The 23,190-nt window shown below is 42.1% G+C and overlaps 1 protein-coding gene across 1 annotated transcript in view; it reads right to left on the bottom strand.

Moving 5' to 3' along the window:
• Positions 1-10,935: 10,935 nt before the first annotated feature.
• PIGN (phosphatidylinositol glycan anchor biosynthesis class N) overlaps positions 10,936-23,190 on the bottom strand; it is a 112,534-nt gene continuing 100,279 nt past the window's right edge. Inside the window, exons 27-29 of the mRNA XM_052780809.1 lie at positions 20,519-20,561; positions 18,748-18,800; positions 10,936-11,340 (exon numbers count right to left, since the gene is read on the bottom strand). Of these exons, the coding sequence (XP_052636769.1) occupies positions 11,217-11,340; positions 18,748-18,800; positions 20,519-20,561 (220 nt within the window). The 3' untranslated portion in view covers positions 10,936-11,216. The remainder of the gene's footprint in view (positions 11,341-18,747; positions 18,801-20,518; positions 20,562-23,190) is intronic.

Genomic DNA, 23,190 nt, shown 5'->3' with positions numbered 1-23,190 from the left:
ACAGAACCCAGAGCTGCCAATTTTCCCACTACTGTTTCCTACAACTAGTCAGCCTCTTCCCACCTTTTTGTGCCTCTTCTTATATCAGAAAAAAATAATGGAACTGCTCATGCAGTGTTGCATCTTCACTGCTACTTTTGCTTCCAAGTTCCCCAGCATCTGAGCATAGGGTGAAACAGATAGGGGGGACATGCTGCTTAAATGATTTAACTAATCTCATGCAAATGTACTCAGCAGTCTTGGTACCCGTTGTGCTTTCACCTATATAACAGCCAAGCCAACTGAATATCGCTCTTTCCAAAGATAATAGCATTTTTATGCATTATTCCTTAAAGCTTTTTGTGCTCACACACTGAAAAAGAGCTCCAGCTGAGGAATAACTGAAGTCAATATACTTAGTCTCTGTCCAGGTAATTATGCATCCTCCTCCCATGTCAGCTGAAGAGAATATGATGATGATGGGACATCATTAACATGTCTATTTTTTTCTCCCTTTTCTTACTTTCAGCATATGGAATGGAAAACTGCAGTTAAACATTTATCATCACATCTTTTCTGGCTTATGTTAGAAACACTGCCTGCCTGCATTATCTTGCATTTGAGAAGCAGGAAGGATTTTGCAGGCAAGACAAAACATAGAAGAACTGGTTTAAAACAGAAAACAATAAACTTGCCTCTCCTGATATGAATTTATGCGATTTACTGATTTCTGAATTGTCTGAGCCCAGAGGTAAAAAAACCAAAAGAGACAATATATATAGTTTCCTTTAGTAACAGAAGCAAACTCAAACCATTCAATAATGGTAATGGAAGAGTTGTGAGCTCTTCTTCCACATCCATCACCCACTCTCAAGTTAATTTGCTGGTGATAAAATCCACCCCCATGTACCTTCTCCCCAGGGAATCAGGATTGATTATGAAAAAGAATGCTAGCGGTTTTTCCCTCTTCACAGCTGATCAGGTGTTGCTCCTGCTCACGCTCATGAGCTGACCAACATACAGAGTTTTGAGTGAAGGTTGGGATTTCAAATCTGAGACCAAGGGAGCTGGAGGATTTGGCTGGAGAGACTGGGGTGGGTTGCGTATGAGAAGACAGTCAGCTCATCACCTCAACCAGAACCATTACCTGGAAAAGCTGCAGCAATGTGGCTGCATACCAGAAAGCCACGACTTGCACATAGGTCCAGTGTATCAAACCTGGCTTTAAAAAAGGACTAACAGACTTCCAAAAAGTGTAAGCGCTTGAACGTAACAACCAGCCTTTAAGTTATGCTCTTGAGAGAGCATTTGGACTGTTGAACTATCTACAATCGACCCACCTTTGGATCCATTGGCTTCCACAGGCTTTGAGAAATTCCTGCTGATTTTGGCAGTTGTTGGCTTATATCCAAGGTTCATGGATTACAGAGGCACAAAATCTATTTTGATGCTTTAAACAGATAAGGAGAAAGCTCTAGGCCCCCTCCCCTCTAACTAAAAAAATATGGCTACTTTCATAGTAGTTTTATGTCATGCTGTTTGATCATTGTCCAGTGTCTTTCAAGTTATTTCCATTAGGAGGAAAATCACTGAGGGATTCAGGTATTTTTATGCAATCCTGTTGATTTTGCAAAAAAAGAAAAGAAATACAAAAGCCTTGAAGATAGTCTGAATCAAATCAGAGATAATTTCTTTATCATTTTCTAGCCCACACTCAAACCTGTAAAGACTTTTCAGCCATTCTCTCCAGATCATATTTCCAACTTTTTTCTGTCTCCAGGACTTTCTAGATCCTTTTTTCTGCTTGTTTCCTGGGTACTCTGGAAAACACACACTCCAGTAACAGTATCTTATTGCTTAGATCTGAATTTGGGCCCTAGAAAATGCTTTTCACCATCCTTTTCTGTTTCTTGTTAATTATCTATAGTCTGTGTTTTGGGCACTGAATCCATTAATTTTTATTCCAAAAAAGATTATCATCTTCCTGCATGTCTCATGAATGAAAGACACCATCACACTGACATGCTTTAATTAATCTTCACCCAACCACCATGAACTTCAGACATATTTTAAGAGAGATGGTATCAGCAGAGGTAAAATAAAGAAAAAAAAAATTGAAATTATGGAGTCAAAAAGCTTCCCAAAAAGCAAAGAACACGCAAGAGTAGCGTGTACTGCTCTGTGGTGATGTAAAAGCCCACAGGGATCATTGTGAAGAGTGCATGCTTGACTGAATGCCTGATGAACGTAGGGTAGCCATTGCTTCAGGTATCTGCTGGAGATGGAAGTGGTAACCCAAGGAGCGCATGTTTCTGACAGTGATATAAGCCCAAATATTCTCCTTTAGAAGGGAAAAAAGGAGAAAGCGGTGGACTTCACTTGTAGTTCTAGTTTGCTAAATTTCACTCAGGCACATGAAAACATCCCCGCATTGTTACATGGAGTCCAAAACCAACTTCATCAGAATGACCCTGATTTGGACCTTCAACTTTTGCTTAACACTTGTGGTTCAGAGCAGGTTTTTCCACCTCCATCTTCAGGAACTTCCAAATATGCTGTAAGAAAGTGGCTTGTGACGAAGCAAGGTTCCTAACAGGATTCCCAGTGGGTAGCATGAGGCCAGTGCAAGACGAATGCTGGAGAAGAGTTTCAAGCTACTGGAAAACAAAAGCACTATTGGGAGGTTGGGGGTTTGGACTTTTTTTGGCCTAATTCCATTTCCAATTAAGCCATTTAGTGAAAGCAATATTTGGCCAAAGCAGAATGAGATTTTCACAGAACAGCAATAAAATATTTAGTATGTTTATGTTCCCCCAAATTAAAAACAAAACAAAATGGAGCAAAATGCACAGAACAAAACATTGTTCTGAAATGGGCAGACTAGATTAGTCCTTTGCTGGAATACCTCTATTTTTGCCCTAAGTCTGTGAAATGCTAGGCAACTGACAACTGTCACTTCATCGATAGGAGCTGGGGATGCTCCAATCCGTGATGAGCTCTGATCTGTTCACAGTTCTACTTACTGCTGCCATCCTGATTTAAGCATTATACGAGAAAGTTTTTCCCTTTTATAAGCTCTCTTAGCCAGAGTCTGGTCCTCCAGGTCACTTATGCACATGTTTAACTGAAGTGCACGAGCAGTTTCTTGAACTTAAGAGAGGACCCGACACCACCCCACCGCAGTCAGCAGAGCCAGGTTGTCTGAAGTTAAGCACATGCTCAAGTGCTCTGCTGGATTTTTGGCCAAACTGTCAATCATTTATAGTTAATCATTTATCACCCTGCTTGCGTGCTGGTAGTTTTGCTTCAGTGTGCAAATATGTAAATTGCTTTCATAAAGCTCCGCGCACCAAGCACAAATAATGCTTTCTCAGCCCTTTACAGGAATTCTCCAGTCCTGTGACATCTCAGATAGATCTGCACTTAGAACTGGCAAGAAAATTTTACTTCTCTGTTAATTAAACGGAATCATTACTGTGTTCCTCTTCTTAATAGTGAGGCACATTCATGGGCTTGCAAAATAAACAAATAAATAACACCATTTAGCCCTAACCTGACAAGTATCACGCATTTTGCCTTTAGGAGTGTGTACATGAATCCATCTTACATACACCACCACTCTGAGAATGAGAGAGAGAGCAAGCTGTCAAATGCATGGTAAGCATATTTGCATAACTGTGGCACAGATTAAGTTAAATAACTGCCTACAAGAGGGTATTTGCAATGTATCACAAGGTAATTCTTGCAAACACAAGTGACCATTTTAATTTTTCTTTCCCTCGCTGAGGTTAATTGCTGTGAACTATGGGGGAATGTCACCTCCACTTACCTGTGCCCTGTTGCTTTGTATTCAGAAAGCTCACAGCTCCCGTGATTTTTCACAGAGAGTTAAAATTGCCACGAGGAGAGAAAATATAGTTACTGTGATTCAGTTCCAATATATTGTATTGGAATGATAACCAGCAATGGTGCCTCACTGAAACAGAGCCTTAAAATACAATTAGTTGCAGTTCTGTAGATTGCAGAGCCAGTTATTCTGTGCTCCTGCCCATGGGGCTTTCCATGCATCCACTAATGAAAAGGCTGCTTTCCTCCAAAGGTCAGGTACTTTTGCAAGAAATGAATACCGGGAAGGGAAAATGACAGAGTCTGGTCCCTTGCTCTGTAGAGCAATTTTTGTAAAAATTATTATCTGTCAAGCAAACTGCCTGGAAAAAAAAATGCAGTCAGCCACTTTTTCTAAGAGGAAGCTTGAACACTTCTCAGATTGAGTCGTATTAAAATGAATTAATGCCGACAGCTGGTCTCTCAATCATTAATTACAAAAAAACCAAACCCCAAGCTTTACGTATCATTAAAAAAAAAATCCTAAACAAACAAACAAAAGCAACAAATCAAACAGGCTCCCCCCCACGATAGACTGGCTGCCATCGTGACCTACCAAACAGGACAAAACTCTCCCCCGCACCGCCCTGGGCTCGGGCGCTGACTCTGCAAATGCTCCCAAGCTTCTGCCACAGAGCCAGGCTGGCAGGTCGGGTCCTGGACCACCCAGGACACAGGCGGAGGAGCAAGGCTAGGAGGGACCCTCGACAGGAACCACCGAAAGCCACGCTCGGGGAAAAAATCTTAGGCAGGGTTCACTGCATGACTTCTTTGGGACTGGCAGGGAAATGAAGCCCCAGGAAATGGAGGAGCTTGGGACAACGATTCACAAGGCTTGTGTTCAGTTCAGGTCCCAGATGAAGATTTGGCTGTCATCCCAAATAGTAGGAGGTTTTCCTTCACTATGTAATTCTCTAAAAATGACACACACGTTTCATTTCTACTTTTGGCCGTAAATACCAGTCAATTGCCAAATTACATTAAAGTAAGTAAGTTTGTAGCATTTTAAAGGAAATATAATGTGTTAATGTAGGTTAGAAGAGACGTAGAAAGATACCACTTGTATGAAAAAATGCACGGGGGTGAAATGGATATTTTCCTTTCACAGTAGGTCAGATATAACAAGCTTCCTACTCAAAGCCCATGATGGAAAATATCCACTCATTTCTGGAGATCTAGTGAGATGGAGACACAAACATCCGAGCAGCTAAATATAGCTGTGGATAGCAGTGCTTTGTACAGTAAGTTCTAGGGTCTTTTAACTTAATATGGAAATTGACACAAAAATAAAATAACAGTATTTTCAGAGCCCGTCTCTGCTTGTGTGCTCACCGGGACTCACACCGCCAAATTCCAGCCCCTGTTGAAATTACTCTGCAGTTTTTGTCTTGCGCTGTCTCACATGCCAAGGAGGCAGAACAATGATGTCCAGCACAAAAGGCCACGTCTATTGAGATATATAAAGGTTACTCCACAGAAAGTCAATATGAGAACTGCGCTCAGAATGCCTTGTCCTTTAGCATTTCTGCAAAAATGATAAGCTAAGTTTAATTAGAGGAGTTTAGGTCTTGGTCAGAGATTTCCCCAACCCTAAATGCCAGTGGTTCGATTTTGCAACGTTTGTTACTGGACATGTACCCTTTGGACCAGCTTGCAATTGCTGAAGCTTGGGGTTGGGCTGGGGCAGGTACTGCTGGAGCAATGCTGCAAACTCCCTGAGGAGGAAGAGGAGGCGACGAGAACAGCAAAGAGCCATGTTAGTGACACATGGCTTTCTTGTATTTCTCCTCCCATCTTGCTGTGAGGCAAAAAATGTTGGACCCGGGTGTGATTGCACTTGCAGTGATTTAAATTTAAATTTAAATTCCCCAGGCCTGACTCTGCACTATCCTGTCCCTTGCTCAGCCACTGGCCCAAGCACAGGGTGTGCAGCACTTGGCAGCCTGTACATTGGACCACACAATTCAGGTCAGGAAGGACCTCCCTGCAGTGGAGGTGACACGGCGAGAAGCAGGGCTGCAGACAGCAAGAAATTCAGAGCAGAAGCGGGTCCATCACTGGCCATTTCCCATTGCAAGCACATTTGGCTGGGGATCTTGGTGCGGTGCTTTCTCCCTCCCCCTCTCAGAGAATGCCATGGATGATACCCAGCCATTAACACGTTTGTCAGCGGTACTGACCCGAGCGAAAGGTAAACCAGCTTCACCTTATGTAACATTAAAGGAAATAAAAAGAAGAAAAAAAAAAAAAGGCATGTGCTCTTACAACTCATATGGAAAATAAAATGCAAACAAAATAAGGTGTGTTTTCCTGTATTTCCACTTGATATTATTCACCTTCAAAGTTAGAAAGTTATGAAGCTTGCTGCCAAGCATAAGTCAATAAATAAACAAATAAAGAAAATATCACAAAGCTTGTTTTCAAAAGTCATGGGAAGGGGGCAAGTGCCATGCTTTCAGCCTTCTCCTTCCCCTTCCCCTTTTCAGTCCTCCTCAAATGCTAAAATGCCGTGCCCTGCCCGGGGGCAAGGAGGGAGCCCTTGCTGGAAGCAGCTGAATTCAGAGCCTCTTTAAGCCAATGAACTGGATTCAACCCTGCAAATCCTTATTAATGTAACCAGTCCAGGAGAGACTAGTTGAGGAGAGAGTTGCAAATAATTTGGTGACCACAGCCGCTGTGAGAGTCGGTTCCAGCTCACCAAAACCCCTGTCTCACAAATGACCAGGGCTGATCCAGGGCTGTCTCACACATGTGGTAGCAGTGCAAGACAGGTTCCCAAACCTTCCCCAGCCATGGCAGCTCACAAAGCGGCTGCCTAAAGACAACACACAGGAGAAAAAAGTCAGCTTCTTGCCTTCAGGCTAGATGAAGCCATGTGATGATAGACAAGGGAGGACCTGGAGCTGCCCCACTACTGTGACACAGGACACACCCCAGAGTGGGTGCAAGACAGAGACATTCTCCCTTCCCCACCCCAACTGCAGCTCCCCAAAATACTCTCTCCGGCTGGCTCCTGCTCACAGCACTCCACATCTACCAGGATGCAGCAGCAAGCCTGGCACCCTCCATGCTCTCATCCTCTTTGCCGAACGCATCTGAGAGAAGTACCCTTACCACCCCAAAGACACAGGAAAAGGGACTGCAGGATTCATGCAGACAATTTTGAACAGCGATGAGCTTTGCACCCTTACAGATTAACTGGGGTGGTAGGAGCTGAAATGATATTTGTATCGTGGCTTGGCCAAACCAGACACCGCAGTTCAAGAGAGCAAGGTTTGGGTAAGATCATGAATGTTCATTCATATCTTTGTCTCATTCAAGAACGTGAAGGCTGTAGCAGCCTTACAACTAACAGCCACGGCATGCATTGAAATTGCCAAAGCTTCTAAAATCTGATTTACTCTGCGAGGGGGAAGGGGAAATCATTTAGTGTGAGTCATAAGAGGTCTTGATACAATCTAAGCTTCATCATCTCTGAAGAAACAGCTCACTCCCTGGATGGATATCAAAAGGCTGCTGTGTACAGCCTTGATAACACAATAGCAGAGAACAATTCCTAGCACTGAAGATTACAAGATCTTTGTATCAGCTACTCTTCAGTACAGTTCTCTCGCATTACACCACCTGATGGGCACTCCACATGTATGGCTAGCTCTTCAGGAGTCCATGGCTCTGAAACCAAGAAGATACAAGCTTTGCAGAGGTTTTTACACTGTGAGTATAGTTTAAAAAAAATTGTGCAGTCCCGGGCATAAATAACAATGTCAATCTGCCTGCCTTTCCCTGTCTGAGGTTTTTGCTGTCTGGAGCCTCATCTGCTCTAGGAGTCAGAGAGTCTACAACTCTACTGCAAGTGAAAGAAGGCAGGCAGGAGGGCTCAAGGCAATTCTGCCTTCGTGCCCTTAGCAGAAAACACAGGGGCTGGGTGATAGCTGCACTGGCCTGCAAGGCTCTGCTGGCTCAGAGGCCCCTTTCTGTGGCCCAAGTCCTGTCTGGGCCCCACGAAGAGGGATGATGCTCGAAGACCCGCAAGTAGAGGAAAAGAAAGCTTAAACTCAGCTGAATACAAAATTTTATTCCCTACCTTAGCTCCTAAGGTTGGGGAGGACTTTTTATTGCTGATAACATTTGTTTCTGGAAAGGAGAGGAACACACATCCATGGGAGGGAAGAGTCGACTTTGTTACACACACCATGGGGCTGTGTAAAGTAGCTGAGTGGGAGAATTTTTGACACCTCCCTGTGCTGGAGTAAACCCAAAAGCGTGGGCCAAGACTCCAGCAAGAGCCTCCCCTGGGGAGACACGGGAATAGCACAGCCAATCCTGCCTCTCCACGAGAGCTGCTCTCCAGCACTCCTGCGGCCTCAGCTAGAAACTGAATTCACAAATGGCACAGAGATGCAAGGGACCAGCAGGGGAAAGGGAAAAGTCAGCTAAGGTTGCTACCACTATGGCCCAACCAGAGCAAATGGCAAACAAGAACAGACCCCCGCAGAGCAGCACTGGGGAAAAAAACAACGCATGTGTTACAAATGTTCTCCCGTGCTCATCATCCCCTTTCTGCTCTTATAAGAATGGATGTAAAAAACAAAACCTGCTTTGTGGAAAGAGGCACTACAGAAGCCATAAGCAGAAAAAGCAAGTGATGCAGGTTATACTTTGGACAGCCATTTCCACTTCCCCGCATACCAGAGTATATGGATTACTCCTACTACCATAGATGAACAGTACCAGACACCGTGGGGTGAGATGCTGTTTTATTACCAGCCCCCTGTGGTAAGAAAAGACATCAGGCTTGAGCTCCTGTGCGTTTTCCTGGGGAGCCTGCAGCACCAGACAGTATGTACCTCTGGTGTTTTCACTTAGTAGGCAGGACATCCGCTTGGCCTTGTCATAGATAACAAGCAGTTTTGAGATGCTTGCAGAAGATGTGCCTTCAGGGTAGCAGCCCGGTGGGTCCCACATTCCTACTTTTTCAGTCAGTTCCTTCAAATCACACCAATGCCAGCTGTTCAGCTGCTCCCATCAGTGAATTTGCTCTACAAACAGTAGTTTTGCAAAGAAATCACTCCAGCAATGGAGGCTGGGATGCTCAATAGTACAGCTGCCTATAGCTGTGTGTACTGAAATGGCAGCGCTGTAGACAGCAGTCTCGAGACATCAGTTAGGTCACACAAAGCTGTTGATACAGTACGCCGCAATGATACAATACGCTGTAGATACTTATAGATACGTGTGGACTGGGGCTGAGGTGGGGATAGCTCTCCAATGCAGAGACTCACTGGATCTAAGGAGAACAAGTGTGGCAGATTTCCATACCTATGCATAGTTTTTGCTGTAGCGGCAACTTTGCCCCTGCTCACGGTCGCTCCTTGCCTTGGCTGTACCGTACAACTAGCAACAGTGGGCACATGCCCACCTTCCAGCGTGCAAGTCTGCAGGTATATTCTGTAACAAATGTGAAATATCTCCTGTGGCTGAGGCCAGCTGTGCTACCAACGTGCCCAGTAAGACCACCAGACCACTACCTAGTGGAAAAAAGACTCCATTCTCCAGTGCTCAGACACTCTCAAGAGGCACTCCAAAGCTGCACAGATGACTGCAGGCCCATGATATGATATTTTTTTTAGCACTCAACAAGCAGATGGAGGTTTGTGACTGGTTTCTCCCAGCCAAACTTCCTGCAGAGGGATGACTAGTTTCCAGAGCGTTAAACAGACGTGTGACCATGGCCAAATGCCAGATGGCTGGAAAAAGTGTTGGAGCAGCCCTCATGACGAATGTCTAGCCTTGGCTGCCAGCATCACGTACCATATGTATCAGCTCCCAGATAGGAAGGTCTGGCTGCAAGTTGGGAGTGTGACACAGGGAAATTACATTGTACAATTTTTAGTGATGCCACCATACGATGGGGCAGAAAGAAAAAAGCTTTTTCTTTCACTCGCTTCCTTTACTGTGCAAAGGGATCTGCTTCAAAGGCCCTTTTATTGATGGTGTAGATGGAAAAAGCTGTTTCAAAGGCAGGACACCTGGCTCTGTGCAGGCCTCCTGATGAGCAGGAAATACAACTTTTGCTTCAGGAGATACAATTTTTGTGTAATTCTTGCAACAGATGACCTCAGGGAAAGATGAACCATTGAGGTGTATGTGGGTTCTGTAGTTTGTGCTACTTAACTGTGGGCTAGTGGTAGGGAAGCTGATGCTTGCTGTTGGAGGGCCACAAAGTTACAAGTCTATCTCAAAGCCTCATGCAATGGATTTACAGTTACTGGGTCCCCAGGAGCACCCACAACAGCAGAGCCTCTAAGCACCCTCACTCTTTGCTCTCACTTGTAATCAGCATACAACCAGGGGATTTGTGTCTGAGTTTGGTTCATGGCACACCCATTACCCAGGCTGGTGCTTGTGATCAGGAACAGAACACAAGTGGAAAGGAAAACAAGGAAACAAAGGAAAAAAGCCTCTGTGTGGCATCTCTCTATGCAAACCACCAACTCCATCTACAGTTTCATGACCTCTTTATGCTGATCTAGCTCTGGGCTGCCACTGAAACAATCAGCCCTGACCTTCCTGCCCGTCCCGTCACGAGCTGGACCGGGGACCCTGTCTGAATGCTATTTTACAATTCTTTAATCAGGTTCCTTTTCACTTGGATCAATTACTTGAGCTGGCACACTGCACAGCCAACCCAAGCACTGGAGGTAGCAGGAGAGCACGGTCAGCAGCAGCAGTTCGCACCGAGGTTAGCTAAAACCTGTTGTCTTACAGCAACAGCCTCACAGCATACCAGTCTTAACCTGCCTCAACATATTCTCACATGCACATTGACACAGCTTGCAGAAAGCACAGCCAGTTTCAGAGAGATTCAAATGCGTATGCCACATCGGCTACATACAAACCAGTGATCTGCCCAGACTGATTTAATTTATGCTTTAGTCTGCAAGATGCTTATGCGAGACATGAAATGAAGCAAGGACTTTGCAGGCTCCTCAAGAGACTAAGCATGTGTGAGACAAACACCTGGCAGACAAGTTATAACAACCAAAAAACCCCCCAAAAGATGGCTGCCTATTTCTTTTAAAAAGAATTTTGTTGCTGTTTTTATTTTCAGGAAATACATACACTTGGAGAATAAAGCTGAGGCTTTTTTAGCCCCACTGATGTCTAAATGGCAATCTCCAAATGCAATTTTCAATCATGGGACAGCATTTAATCTGTATCAGCAGAGCACTCTGATCCCTGGATGGAATTTTGGCACTCTAGTCCTTTAACTTATATTTACATTCCAGAGGTGGAGGTTGGTTCACAGGAAGCCTGAGGATGGGAACAAGGCAGACACATTTATCACTTTATCACGTGGAATGGTGCTTAGTCCTTCTGGGAAGTTCAAGTCTCTGTGTAGTTAGCAGCTGGGCCAGTCCATTCATCAGCATCATAAATATGGTCAACGACATCACCAGCACATAGTGGCTAATGCTGTAAGGAGGAGATAGATAAAAGAAGTGAGAGAAAAATACAAATTTGAAGAGTAAAAAAAACCCTGAAAAACAACCCTCTGAATATTTTTTTTTCTTTTTAACTAGGCCTAATTATTGACCTAGTATGTCATTTTATATATGCTGCTCCTAGAAGACAACTATTAGAGCAGCACTATCATGTACAAACCAAAGTCTGTGACAAAATAAAATGGTGGGAACACCAGAAAGCACAACTGAGGTACTGGGTGTCTTTTTCATTCAAGTGGGTAATTCAGCATATGTGACTGAAACCATTTCAAAACTTCCATTTGCTGTGAACTGATAACGCAGAACTTGCCATCAGGTAGACATTCCTTGGTAGTAAGACAACTCAGATATTTATGTCAGCTGAAATGCAATTTTCTAGAGAAAACACTATTCCAGTGATGAGCAGCTTTAAGAAAAAAAAGCCTGCTAATTTTCCAATCAACATTTCTAAAAATTGTGGAATTCTCTGCTGTGGTAACACATGGTTTCAAAAAGATTAAACAAATGAGTTCAAGAGTGGCTAATAAACACAATATGAAGATGCAGCTTCTGGGTTAGGAAGTCCTTAAGTCACTAATGATTAAAAGGATAACAAGCAGAGAGCTTGTTCTCCACTTGCTCAAATTCCAGTACCTGATGTTCACTAGTGTTACAGATGCACTATTTAGGGTCAGACTGAGATTTGACCTAGGATATTCAGCATCCTGTGTTCACTGTCTGAATCAAGCTGCTGTTAATGTAAACCACTAGCCATTAAGAAATTAGAATTTTTGCAAATCCAGTGATATTTCAGGCTAGAGTTGCAGATGAAGCACTGCTGCACCCATGTCCATCACGCATCCCGCGCAGCTGGTTTTTTTTCTGGGACTACTGAAGATCCTGGCATTCTGACATGAGAAGTACCCATCCCTCCTGATGCACCCGTACCCACTATTTCAAAGCAGATGGCTCTTTAGGAAGAGTAGGATAACTTCGGATTTGATGAAGTCTGAGTTTAGTCACGAAAAAGGATTGCAAGGAGCACTTGCCAGTTTAATGACCTGGAATTTCTGCCAGAGGACTCATTCAGTTTGCGAGTTTAGCCACGGAAGAGCAGTAAAGCTCATAATGCCGACGTTATCAATCCTCACGACCCTGAGACTGACAACCCTGGTGCTAGCCTAGTGCAATTTAGTTCTGTGAAGTGAAGCACCAGCTCTAAACAAAGCTGGGCCACTAACCAGTGGGAGAGAATCGAAGCAATCCAGAAAGTTCACTAATGAGCAGGAGCTCTTCCACAGCCAGTATACCAGCAACCAAAGGAGCTGAGGTCTGACCAAAGTGGATGGAGAACACTGAAAGGGACTTGACTCATGCTACAAGATTTTTTTTTTTTTTTCAGCTAAGTCTGACTAAATCTTCTCACAAATACCTTGCTCAAAATTCATAGTTTTAAGAAATCAATTACAAAAATCCACCAGCCTAAATGGGCCCAGACCTCAACAAACATAATCCATGCCAACAGCCTGTAGCTTACACCTGTGTAAACTCCCACCTGTCCACAGCACAACTGAAAATATTTACTAATGTGAACAACTCAAGATTTAAAATATCAGACAGGAACCATCTTTCCTAGCTGCCTTTCCTATAAGCATCTCCCCTCTCCAGCCTTAGCTAAGCAGAGCAGCATGCCTATGAGAGCCATACTGCTGGCCCTGTTTCTGTGGGAAAGGTGTGAGAAGACACAGGGAGAGCATGAAGTCAGGCACAAAGCCTACTTTCACCTGGTCGGTGCGCTTCAGGCTTCATAGTTGACAGCACATTTACAATAACAAAGATAACACAACTCCCTCAAGAACTGCCCTCAGAAGTCCACCTGGGTGCGTTAAAGGTTCAGTTTCAGTTCTCCATGGGAAAGGACATGGTGCCAACTGAAAGTCAAACTCTGCTTGCAGTTATCTTCATGGTGTAATGTGCCCTTGGGGACTGTACAAGCACCACAGGTACAGAAGTTTGTGTGGCTCTTAAGGGAACAGCCACTCTAGTAAATAGCTGGATGGCTTAACATCTCATGCATTACTGGTAACACCTCAGCTTTCCTTCTCACCTGGCACCAGATCTGTAGTTTTTCATGTAAGTAGCAACACCACTGTCCTGCTAGCTTTCAAAGAAAGCTTGAATGAGAAATCTGAAAATCAGAACCAAATGAAGACCCTGCCTTTATTCCTGCAGACACCCTGAGACAGTCACCAGAGGATCAGTGACTTGCTGCCGTCAGCATGGTCGTTACACAGGCATCTGAGTTCCTGTCCACCCCAAATGGAGCTTTTCCAGATGTGGGTGCTAATCAGTGATTTTGGGGGCCATACAGAGGGGCTTTCTCAAAGGAAAAAAGTCTCCAAAAACTGCTTAGCTACCTGTCAGTTGAGGGACTGGGTCCTCTGTAGTTTTGTACAGAAAAGAGTGCTGCACACACTTCTCCCTTGCTATACTGCAAAAGGCTGAATAGTTATGCTCCTTTATTAAAATATCAGATGTTCAGAGTAAAGAAATGTATATAAATATTATGCCATAGAGCACAATTAAAAACAGTTTCAGTCTACTTGTCACATAATTACAAACAGCCAGCATCTCTAGGGCTATCAGCAACTGGTACTGCAGTGCCTGCAGGCAGCTCTGCTTGGTAAATTAGTTCTCAGGCTGGGGTAATGCTGTAATTAAACAAACAAACAAAGCAAGACTCTTACAGGTATATGCCACAACAGCAGCGGCAAAATCTTGATCCCTATACAAACCAGAGGTGCACCCTTGACTGGATCTGTAGTTACAGTGAAGCAGGTAATTCTCAAAACAAGCTTCCTCCATCAGAAGTCAAACCTGAGCTAATAAGAAAAAGGAGTGAGATTCTAGGCTCCAGGCAAGTTAGATCCATGTGGAGGAAGAAGAGACATTAAACAGGTACAGAGACTAGCATAGTGGGGCACAGTGGGGCAATGCTTATAAAGGATGAGGTGGGCAGGGACAGGTAATGTTAGAGAAGAGGTAGCTGGTCTAGGGGATCACAGATGATCGAAGGTAAAGCAGCACTGTTTAACGGAAATGTGAGTGCCCTATGTATGGATCAAGGTCAACAGGCAAAGCTGGTGCTAGGAAAATTTTTTATCAGGGAGGAAGACACCTGTTTTGGTGGCAAGGAACCAAAAGGAGAACATATGAGGTACTACCATCTCCTGGCTTTGCTTGTAACAGTGTACATCAGTGAGAAGTACTAATTAAAGACAAAATGAATCAAAGATCAGTAAAAAATGAGGGAGAGCAGCAGCAGGAATCAATCTTGCTCCAAAACATGGCTTTCTCCCAAGACAGGCTAATTCCTAAGATGGCTGACCTGATTAGAAGCTGGGAAGACAGTAAGATAGAGTAAGTTACCATAGCAATTAAAAAACTAGAAATAAAACAAGTAAAGAAAAAACAACTCGTGCAAGGACTTCGAAGAGCACTCCCCAGAAAAGTTTGAGGACCTTATTTCTACACAACATGCTACTTTGAACTGTAGGATTGTTTCCAAGCACAGACTGAGACCCCAGATTTAGGTTATGAATTTTAAGTCTCCTGCATTTCCAGCCAGGATCCCATACCCTCTCTCCTCTGTTTCGCACAAAACTAATCACAAAGCACATCACTCCTAGCTCCTGTTTTAGAAATTGTTGGTAAACACTGTTTTCCTCCTAGTTATAAGACCTTTGTTTTAATAGTCATACCTAGAAGCCCCAGCATCCCAAACCTGAAATTGATTCTGTTATCCTAAAACCTAAAAAAAAATCTCTTGTGCTTTATCTATGTCCCCTGAACTTTGAAACTGCAGAACAGTTAAGATTGTATCTTTATCTTCCAGCAACTGTTATAAGAGGGAGTAGTACAGTATGTGTCTGTATAAAACTATATAATACTGTCATACAAAGTAGCTTTAGGGTTTATCTTGACTATCTGAATATACAGCTATTTACAAATTGCATATACTGTATAGATATAGTAGGCTTTAAAGGTTATATCTTTCTATATATAAAGATCTGCAGATAGAGATAGATAAACATTTTTTTTAAGCCATAGAGAAATTATTTTAGTGACAAAGAAGCCGAAAAGCTAGCTATTCCATTTATCTGTTATTCAAAAATAAAAGAATCTGTCAGAACACACTTCTCACGATCACGTACTACACACTGATACATCAAAAATACTAGGAAAACAGCATTATTATTTTTATGAAATGTAATGGTGTGTTCTTCTAGGGCATATGATGCAATTTAGGGTGACCTCAAGATACATAGGTAGAGGTTAGCAGACCTCAGAAGCTTGCATAAGCCACTGCTATGAGTTCTGCATTCACTGCAAGATTATTATCCCGTTGTTAAAACAACGAAAAGCACTCTCTGAAAAACAAGTTCACATTGATTTTGGCATGACCATTAAGCAAAAGGGCTTTAAAACTTTCTAAGAAGCCATAAATATTTATGGTAATTGATAATTTACTGAGAGGAGGGAATCAATGGTGCGTTGATAATTTGCTGAATGTGGTAATACATGATGTATGTTGGATCTGTTGTTGCTCAGCATTTCATTAATGATGTGGAAGAGTGGGAAAAGCAGAAATCTCTTTACATTCAAAGACAATACTTAAGTGGCATGGTGAATTCAACTGGGAGAATAAAGACATCACATTGTTAAGGCAGGTATGAAGCACAGTAAAATGATGTGTAGTGTGGTTAAGGCATGGAAGAATGAGATGTAAAAGCCAGGAATTAGGGGTGAAATTAAAAAAAAGAAAATATGTTAGTGCAGTAAACAAACCCTACTTCCAAACAATGAGAGAGATCCAGTAGGAGACAAAACATCACCATAAAAAACCAGTGAAGGTTGTCTTTTTATTTAAAAGCAGCTCTTACACCTGTAACTTCTGAGCACTGGTATTGGAAAACCCAAGTATTTCCTAATAAGAGTTTCCTACTGAACTTGCACGTCCCTAGTAAGAGAGAGAACATACAAAAGTTTTGAAGCGTGGCAATTAGAAAATCCATAGAAAGCTATCACCACAAAAAATAATGAGTATGGAAATATAAGTCAGAAGCTTTGCAAATGCGGCACATATACCACTGGACTCTGATAGACTTTAGAGGAGTGAATCCTCACTGGGCAATTAAATTGCTGCTTTTCCACCTATGATTTCAATGATGTGGAAACTAGTAATATAAAACGAACCCTGATAATTGTGCATGTGCACACACACACACTTCGTATCTGTGCCACAAAAGAAAAAAGGAAAAAAAAAATTAAAAATGAGAGCAGCTGTCCCTAAGGGTGCTCCTATTCTTTGTTCCATGAAATCCTGCACAGGTTTTGTTGAGGTACAAACAGTTGGGGGGGGGGGGGGGGGGGGAGAACCGTCATTTCCTTAACTGACTCAGCCTTCTTGGGAAAATTTTGGCAACACCTAAAATGTCAGCTGAGATGGGATATTTTCAGACCTTGCTGTCAATGCAATAACAGACAACACTGCAATGGGAATGCCACAGAGCTGTCACTGCACTTGCAACAGGAGGACAGGAAAGAGTCATGTTAGTATCTCTCTCCCACTGGTTTTGGGAATTGCCCAAAACCCCATGAAGCTTATCTTCCCTTTCAGGAATAAACAACAGCAAAAAAAATCTGCTGTTGCCTACTAATTTTGCCAAGCTTGAGGATCACACATTAGAAATCTGCTCAGAGGAAAAGGTTCAGGCACCAAATATTGCTCATGCTAAGTAAAATAAAGACCATTTCAGCTCTGGGCCTATGGCTTCACCTCTTTTCTTATGCAACCTAGTAATTTTTATCTTATGTGCATATACACACATACATATAAAACTTATATAAAAAGACTACAATAAAATAACATAGGTGGCAAAGTGAAGCACTCAAAAGTGAAGTAATGACAAATTTAAGGCTGCCTGAGCATTATGCATTACCACATTAAAAATTAATCACAAATTTCTCTTTTGAAAGGACTTTTCAGTGCTTTCTTCAGTGCTCAAAACACACACATGGAGAGGCAGAATTATGGTTGTGCATAATGAGCTCCCCTAAACTCTTCAGGATAAGGCAAACTTCCAGCTGAAATGGATCCAACAATCTATCACCGTTGTAAATCTCTATGCTATGAAGACTGTATATCAGACAGGAAGTTTTGGGGTACTTGTAACAATTTATATTTTTGCTTGCTAACTCCCAATTAGAAAGCTTCTTGCCCAGCAGAACAGAGCTTTTCTGAGGTCTTTAATATCCTTATTAATCTGCACAGGAATTCAAACCAAAGGATGAGGCCATCTGATTTACCATAAACTGACCACAGCAAGGAAGTGTGATGTTAAAGCATCGTTTCTTATTCGATCTAACTGTATCTCCTCCCATTAGGAACCTCCAAAAGGTAGCTACAAGCACAAATTTGAACCTCCAAAGGAAACAAGCAGAATACGTGTACACACGTGTGTACACGCATGCATGCGCTGGAGGGAAAGCTGGGGCTCAGCAAAGCACAGAGTAAATGTAGACTAAACAGAATATTAACAATGGGTCACTATTCAACTTCTGTTTAAATAACAGTGTCAAGTGACCAGATTGGCTGGATTATTAACACCACATTCCCTACTAAGCTTATTACAGCGTATTATCTATTTCTAGAACTCAGGGATGGTAAATCTGAAATGTGTATTCCTTGTATTTGTTATTTCTGGACTATTCACAAATAAGACTTCACAGTTGAAAATCTATACCATGATGTATGCTGTGGAGGCTAGTACAACTCATGATGCAAAACAAATCCTCTCATTTTAGCTGCAATTTCTATGTTTAAATGCTACAGATTTACTCCTCCTGAACTAGGGGGAAGATAAATGCATGGGTCTTGGTAGCCACCAACATATTTGCACAAGGTTCATTAAGTCACAGGGGATTGTATATGGAGGCTTAACTAGATTCAAGACAATTAACAATTTTGATAAATTTCTATTTTAACAGCAATCACGACTAATTAAAATGCAAAACAGTAACTAAATTTTTTTTGCCTAATTACTGTTCTTTAGAAATCAAAGAAATCCTACTAACTGTATTTCTTGCCATGCTAGATTCATTACTTACTCCATGTTGCTCTGGCAGATTTTAAGACACAAGCTTTAGCTTGGGATATGTATACGTGTATACATGTATGCACATATGCGCGCACATACGTTTTAAGTAGAGGGAACATCACTGAAGCATCTGATTAAGGAGAGTAATTGGAAAAAATTACAAGAGTTCTGAGTAGATAAACAACAATATTAACCTATGAGCCTTTTAAAAATGCAATGGAGGCAAAAAAATACTGTACCTTGTTCCAATATCCAGCCAGCTTCCATAATCTTTAACCAAAAAGAAAAAATGCTAGGAAATAAAACAACTTTGATTAGTACATCAACATTGCACAATTTGAAATACAAAATTAGAAACCTTGTTTTCAGGCTGTTTACTCCAAGTTTCTAATTCTTCAAGTAGAACAAGGGCAAGACCTTTCCAGGAATGCTCATTTGGACCAATAGTCTAGGAGCCAGAAATAGATGTAGCATGGTATCAAACACAAATAGTTAAAGATGGACTAAGTTCTGTCAAGCTGGGCTTGCAAGAAACAGAAGATTACTAGCAGAGAACTTTTTCAATAAGAAAAGCCAAACCACCTTATTGTTTCAAATAATAGGATCCCAAATAACACCTAGTGCCAAAGAGAAGGCTGCATATTGTTTTCATGGAATTCCGCCACAAACTTCTTCGGGCAACTCTGGCAGTTCCCCACGTGTAAAATGGGAATAATGTTGGGAGAAGACAGCACTTGTCTATTAGTGAATCCCCCAAATTCTATCTGGTGGCCACATTGATTCAAGACAAATCAGTTCTCTTTTTTTTTCCTGCCAACTTTCTCAGTTCTTGATATACACACATCTCCTGCATATCAAACCTCTTTGGTAATATTTTGTTTTGTACACCAAGTACATGTTTGCTACTTGTTTTAAAATAGTTAAACCAAAATAGGAGAGTATGTGAGATGTAAGACTTGGATACACTGGGGCTTGCTACACACCAGTACATGCCTGCACTCTTCTTTTGGTTTAGTTAGACTGATTTTATTAATGAAATGCTATGACTGTGGGTTTTTTTGTATTTTAAACCTTTTCCTGTGGAAGTTATAAAAAAATCAGATTAGTCACACAGATTTATTTGAAACTACACAAAACTATACCTTTTCCATTTCTCACTCTACAGACAAATTAGTCATTATTTGTTTTTTTTACTCACTGTTTTTCCTATCAGGTGAGATCCACAGATCACACTGTACAAGGAAATCACATCAGGAATGCTTACTCCAAAGGGATGAAACTAAAACAGCATATATGAAGTGAGAACACCAGCTCTACCTGCTGCTTTGAAAAGGTTTCTGTTTACCTTGTGATACCAAGTGGCACTGCTTGCTGGGTTGAAGACAGTTTGAGGGGGCAACAAAAATGCACTTTCAATCTGTAAAAATTATGTTGGGGTATTGTTCAGCTTTGGGTTGTTTTAGCTAGCTTGGTTTGTGGGCGCAAAGTTTCTGAAGATAGCATTTCCTAACAGCTTATTACAAAGGGCACAAAGTGTCTTTTTGGATGTTGCTGATGTCCTGGATTCTGACAACTCTAACAGAGCTGGTGGGTAATGCCCTTCTCCTTTTCCTCTCTTTTTCAAGGGAAGGTTGGGTGAGTAAGAGATTCAAAATTCCTGAAAAAATTAACTGAACTCTGCACACAGCTAAAACTGATATTCTTATTTAAATTCTTCCTAGGAATTTGATTGGAAAGCACATGAAAAACTCAGAATGATAACTTATTACTTAATTTTTGTCTCTTATTATTATGAGAATATTGCTTTTTCAGAAGCATTAATTACATGAAATTCAAAGAGCAGTGATTGGAGGAGTTTTATCTCTAAATTATGCTAGGATTTCAATCCAATTCACTGCCCTAGTTACAAAAACTTTGAAGTCTGAAAGAAATTCAGATCTCTCTAGATGGAATTAGGAGAACCCTCTGCTTCTTGATCTTATTTGAAGAGAATGTGCAACAACAACTTACCAAAGCCATAATGTCTGAAATCACAAGAACAATGAGGAAAAGGCTGCAAAGGAGAAAAAAAAAATAAAAGAACCAGACCATCAACCTTTATTTATGGCCACAGATATTACAAAGCTTATTAAAACCTCCATAAAGAAATTAAAATAAGATATGATTTTTTGCCTTTCAATCACTCAGATACATTTCAATGTCTTAGAGAACAGTTAAAATACATGGCTAGGTCATCTGGCATTTGTAATCCCACCCTGCTTGAAGAAGACATTTCACATTAACAGAGTTTCAATTTTGCAACACAGAAACCTAACATGAGTCATTTTTTGGAGAACAAAAGCATCTTACAAACAGCACCTGCCCATTCGTGATGCAGGGAGCTCCTGTGCCAGTTAGGACAAATAAAGATGATTTAGAAGCTTCAAGATGGGCTCAAGAGTGAGCAAAGCTGTTTGGCACAGGCAGACAGGTAGTGAGCTGGTGGGTCCTATCCTGACAACCACCCTGCTGGGTACAAGGCTGCTAAAGGAGGTGCTCGCTCCCCCTTCCAGATCTCTGGGTGCCCATAAGCTGCTCTGGGAACACCCAGCATTTTGGTGGCGTGCTCCCAAATCCATGGCCCTCTCTGGTAGGCGGCAGGTTACTTCTGGAAAGTAGGCTGCAGCCAGTAAAAGGAACCAGAAGGGCACACGCAGAGCTAGTTTTTCACCCATTAACCTAATCTTCTTTTCATTAAACTATGTAAATCCTAAATTACATGAAAGCAATTGCTATAACTGGTTAAAACTAGTTTCTAAGTTAATGACACTAAAGCAGTGTTGCAAACAGCTGACCCATTAACAGAGAAGTCTTTAACTAGAATACAGTTAATTTATCAGTACTACCATCATAAATCCATGAAGCTTTTTTTTGGAAAACGTCCTGCTGCAGCGTTGCACGAGTATGTACTGGGGGGACACCCATACCAATGACTCCTGATGAGGAAGTTTCTGATACTGTCTACATCAGCTATGCTTCATTAGTAAATAAGGATGCAACAAACCAACTGTATCTGACGCACTGAAAGGCTTCTTTCCACTTAGCTATGGCTCAGATAGGATGTTGCAATCTTGTAGTGTCTAGGAGGCACTCAGCTAGAGGGCTGTTTTCACAGGCAAGTTCCAAGAACATATTCTGACAGAACATTCCCCACAAACAAAAAAAGGAAAAAATCTTTAATCTGTAAATGGGGAGTTTAGGATCAATTTGTCCAAATCACAAAAATCTACTTTTTGCCCTTCTGAACCACAGGAAGCCTTTCACAACAGAAGGACAATGCTAATTTTAGGGCATGTTTATACACTGCAAAGACAACATTGTCCCCTGTGATGGCTTAATTTATCTAGCAGGGGCAGCAAGAGCAATAAAGAGTGCAGCACAGTCTTCAGGACGTGCTGGCAATCAGAGCACAACCTCTCCAGGGATCCCGGGCATGTCTTGTGGTTTCTGCCTTGTTCCTAAGCTGATGCTGTGGCAGTATCACTGCTATTGTTACCGGAGCACAGCTAAATGAAGCTGGCACAAATACCAGCCGGAGTTACAACCACAGCCTCATCAAGTGGCACAGACATATTCATGTCCCCTGGTTTAAGAAGTTGGTATCGTTTCCCCTCTCACACACTCAGATGCACATTCCATAAAAGCCTGCAATATCATCAGCGCTGCCAAGGCAAGCATTCACAAGTTAGGAAATGCTGACCTTTATGGTGCCTGAGCATTAGAAATGGAAACTGCTAGCTGGTCTTCTGAGCAACCCCAATTCCTGAATGCAGCCCTGCTCTTGTTATAAGCCTTAGTAAGGAGAACGAATACCCTTCCTTGGGGGTCTAGGAACAGCCCAAGTATGCTGCACACACAGCTAAGGCAAAGAAGATAAAAGGGATGGTGAGCCTTGTGCTGCCCTTTCAACAAGAAGTCAGATTTTGGGCTGCCCTGTCCGTCGTTAGTACTGGGTGGTGTACAAGGAGACAACAGGCAGGGCACAGGCAGGATGAAAACAAACAGAAAGGCAGAGGGCATCACACCGAGCAAGGGCAGCTTCCTCCTGCTCAGCTAAGCAATATGCAGGAGAGAGTCGCTGCTGTCCCCCTGCCACTGACAGCAAGACTTTTGGTCAACTCCACACAACATTCCACAGTGACAAACTCAAAATCATGTGGCTGACAGGGACCTCCTCCATCTCAGCAGCGTCCATAATCTCACATGATGAGCAGAGGATTCAGTCATGTGCACTGGGTCCACTGAAAAGGGTAGGGAGGGCTAACAATCAAAAAAAAGTAAAAATCTTGAGACAGTGAGAAGCATGAGGGTATTTCAAGTCTGGATACAGGACTCTGCAGGGCTGGGCATCCGTCTCGCATTCTCTCTGAAAAGTCTTCAGAGATGGGGAAAGGACTGACAGCCATCTAGTCCTACTGCAAAAAATATGTAATACTGAACACACCTGAGAAGCACTGAACTGCAATGAAAGGGTATCCAGCAGGGTTTCGTTTTTTTTTTAAATGCTGTTTGTGGTGAGGTCAGTGCTACAAAGCTAGAAATTGGTTACATTATAAATGTGTATTCAAAAATATTATACTATAGACAGAGACGCAATATAAAACAAAAATCAGACTTTAAATTCTGCTCATTTTTCTATATTA

The sequence above is a fragment of the Harpia harpyja genome, chromosome 1, assembly GCF_026419915.1.
Source record: "Harpia harpyja isolate bHarHar1 chromosome 1, bHarHar1 primary haplotype, whole genome shotgun sequence".
Taxonomy (NCBI): domain Eukaryota; kingdom Metazoa; phylum Chordata; class Aves; order Accipitriformes; family Accipitridae; genus Harpia; species Harpia harpyja.
The sequence above is the reverse complement of the archived record's forward strand: the minus strand, read 5'-3'. Positions and strand labels throughout refer to the sequence as shown.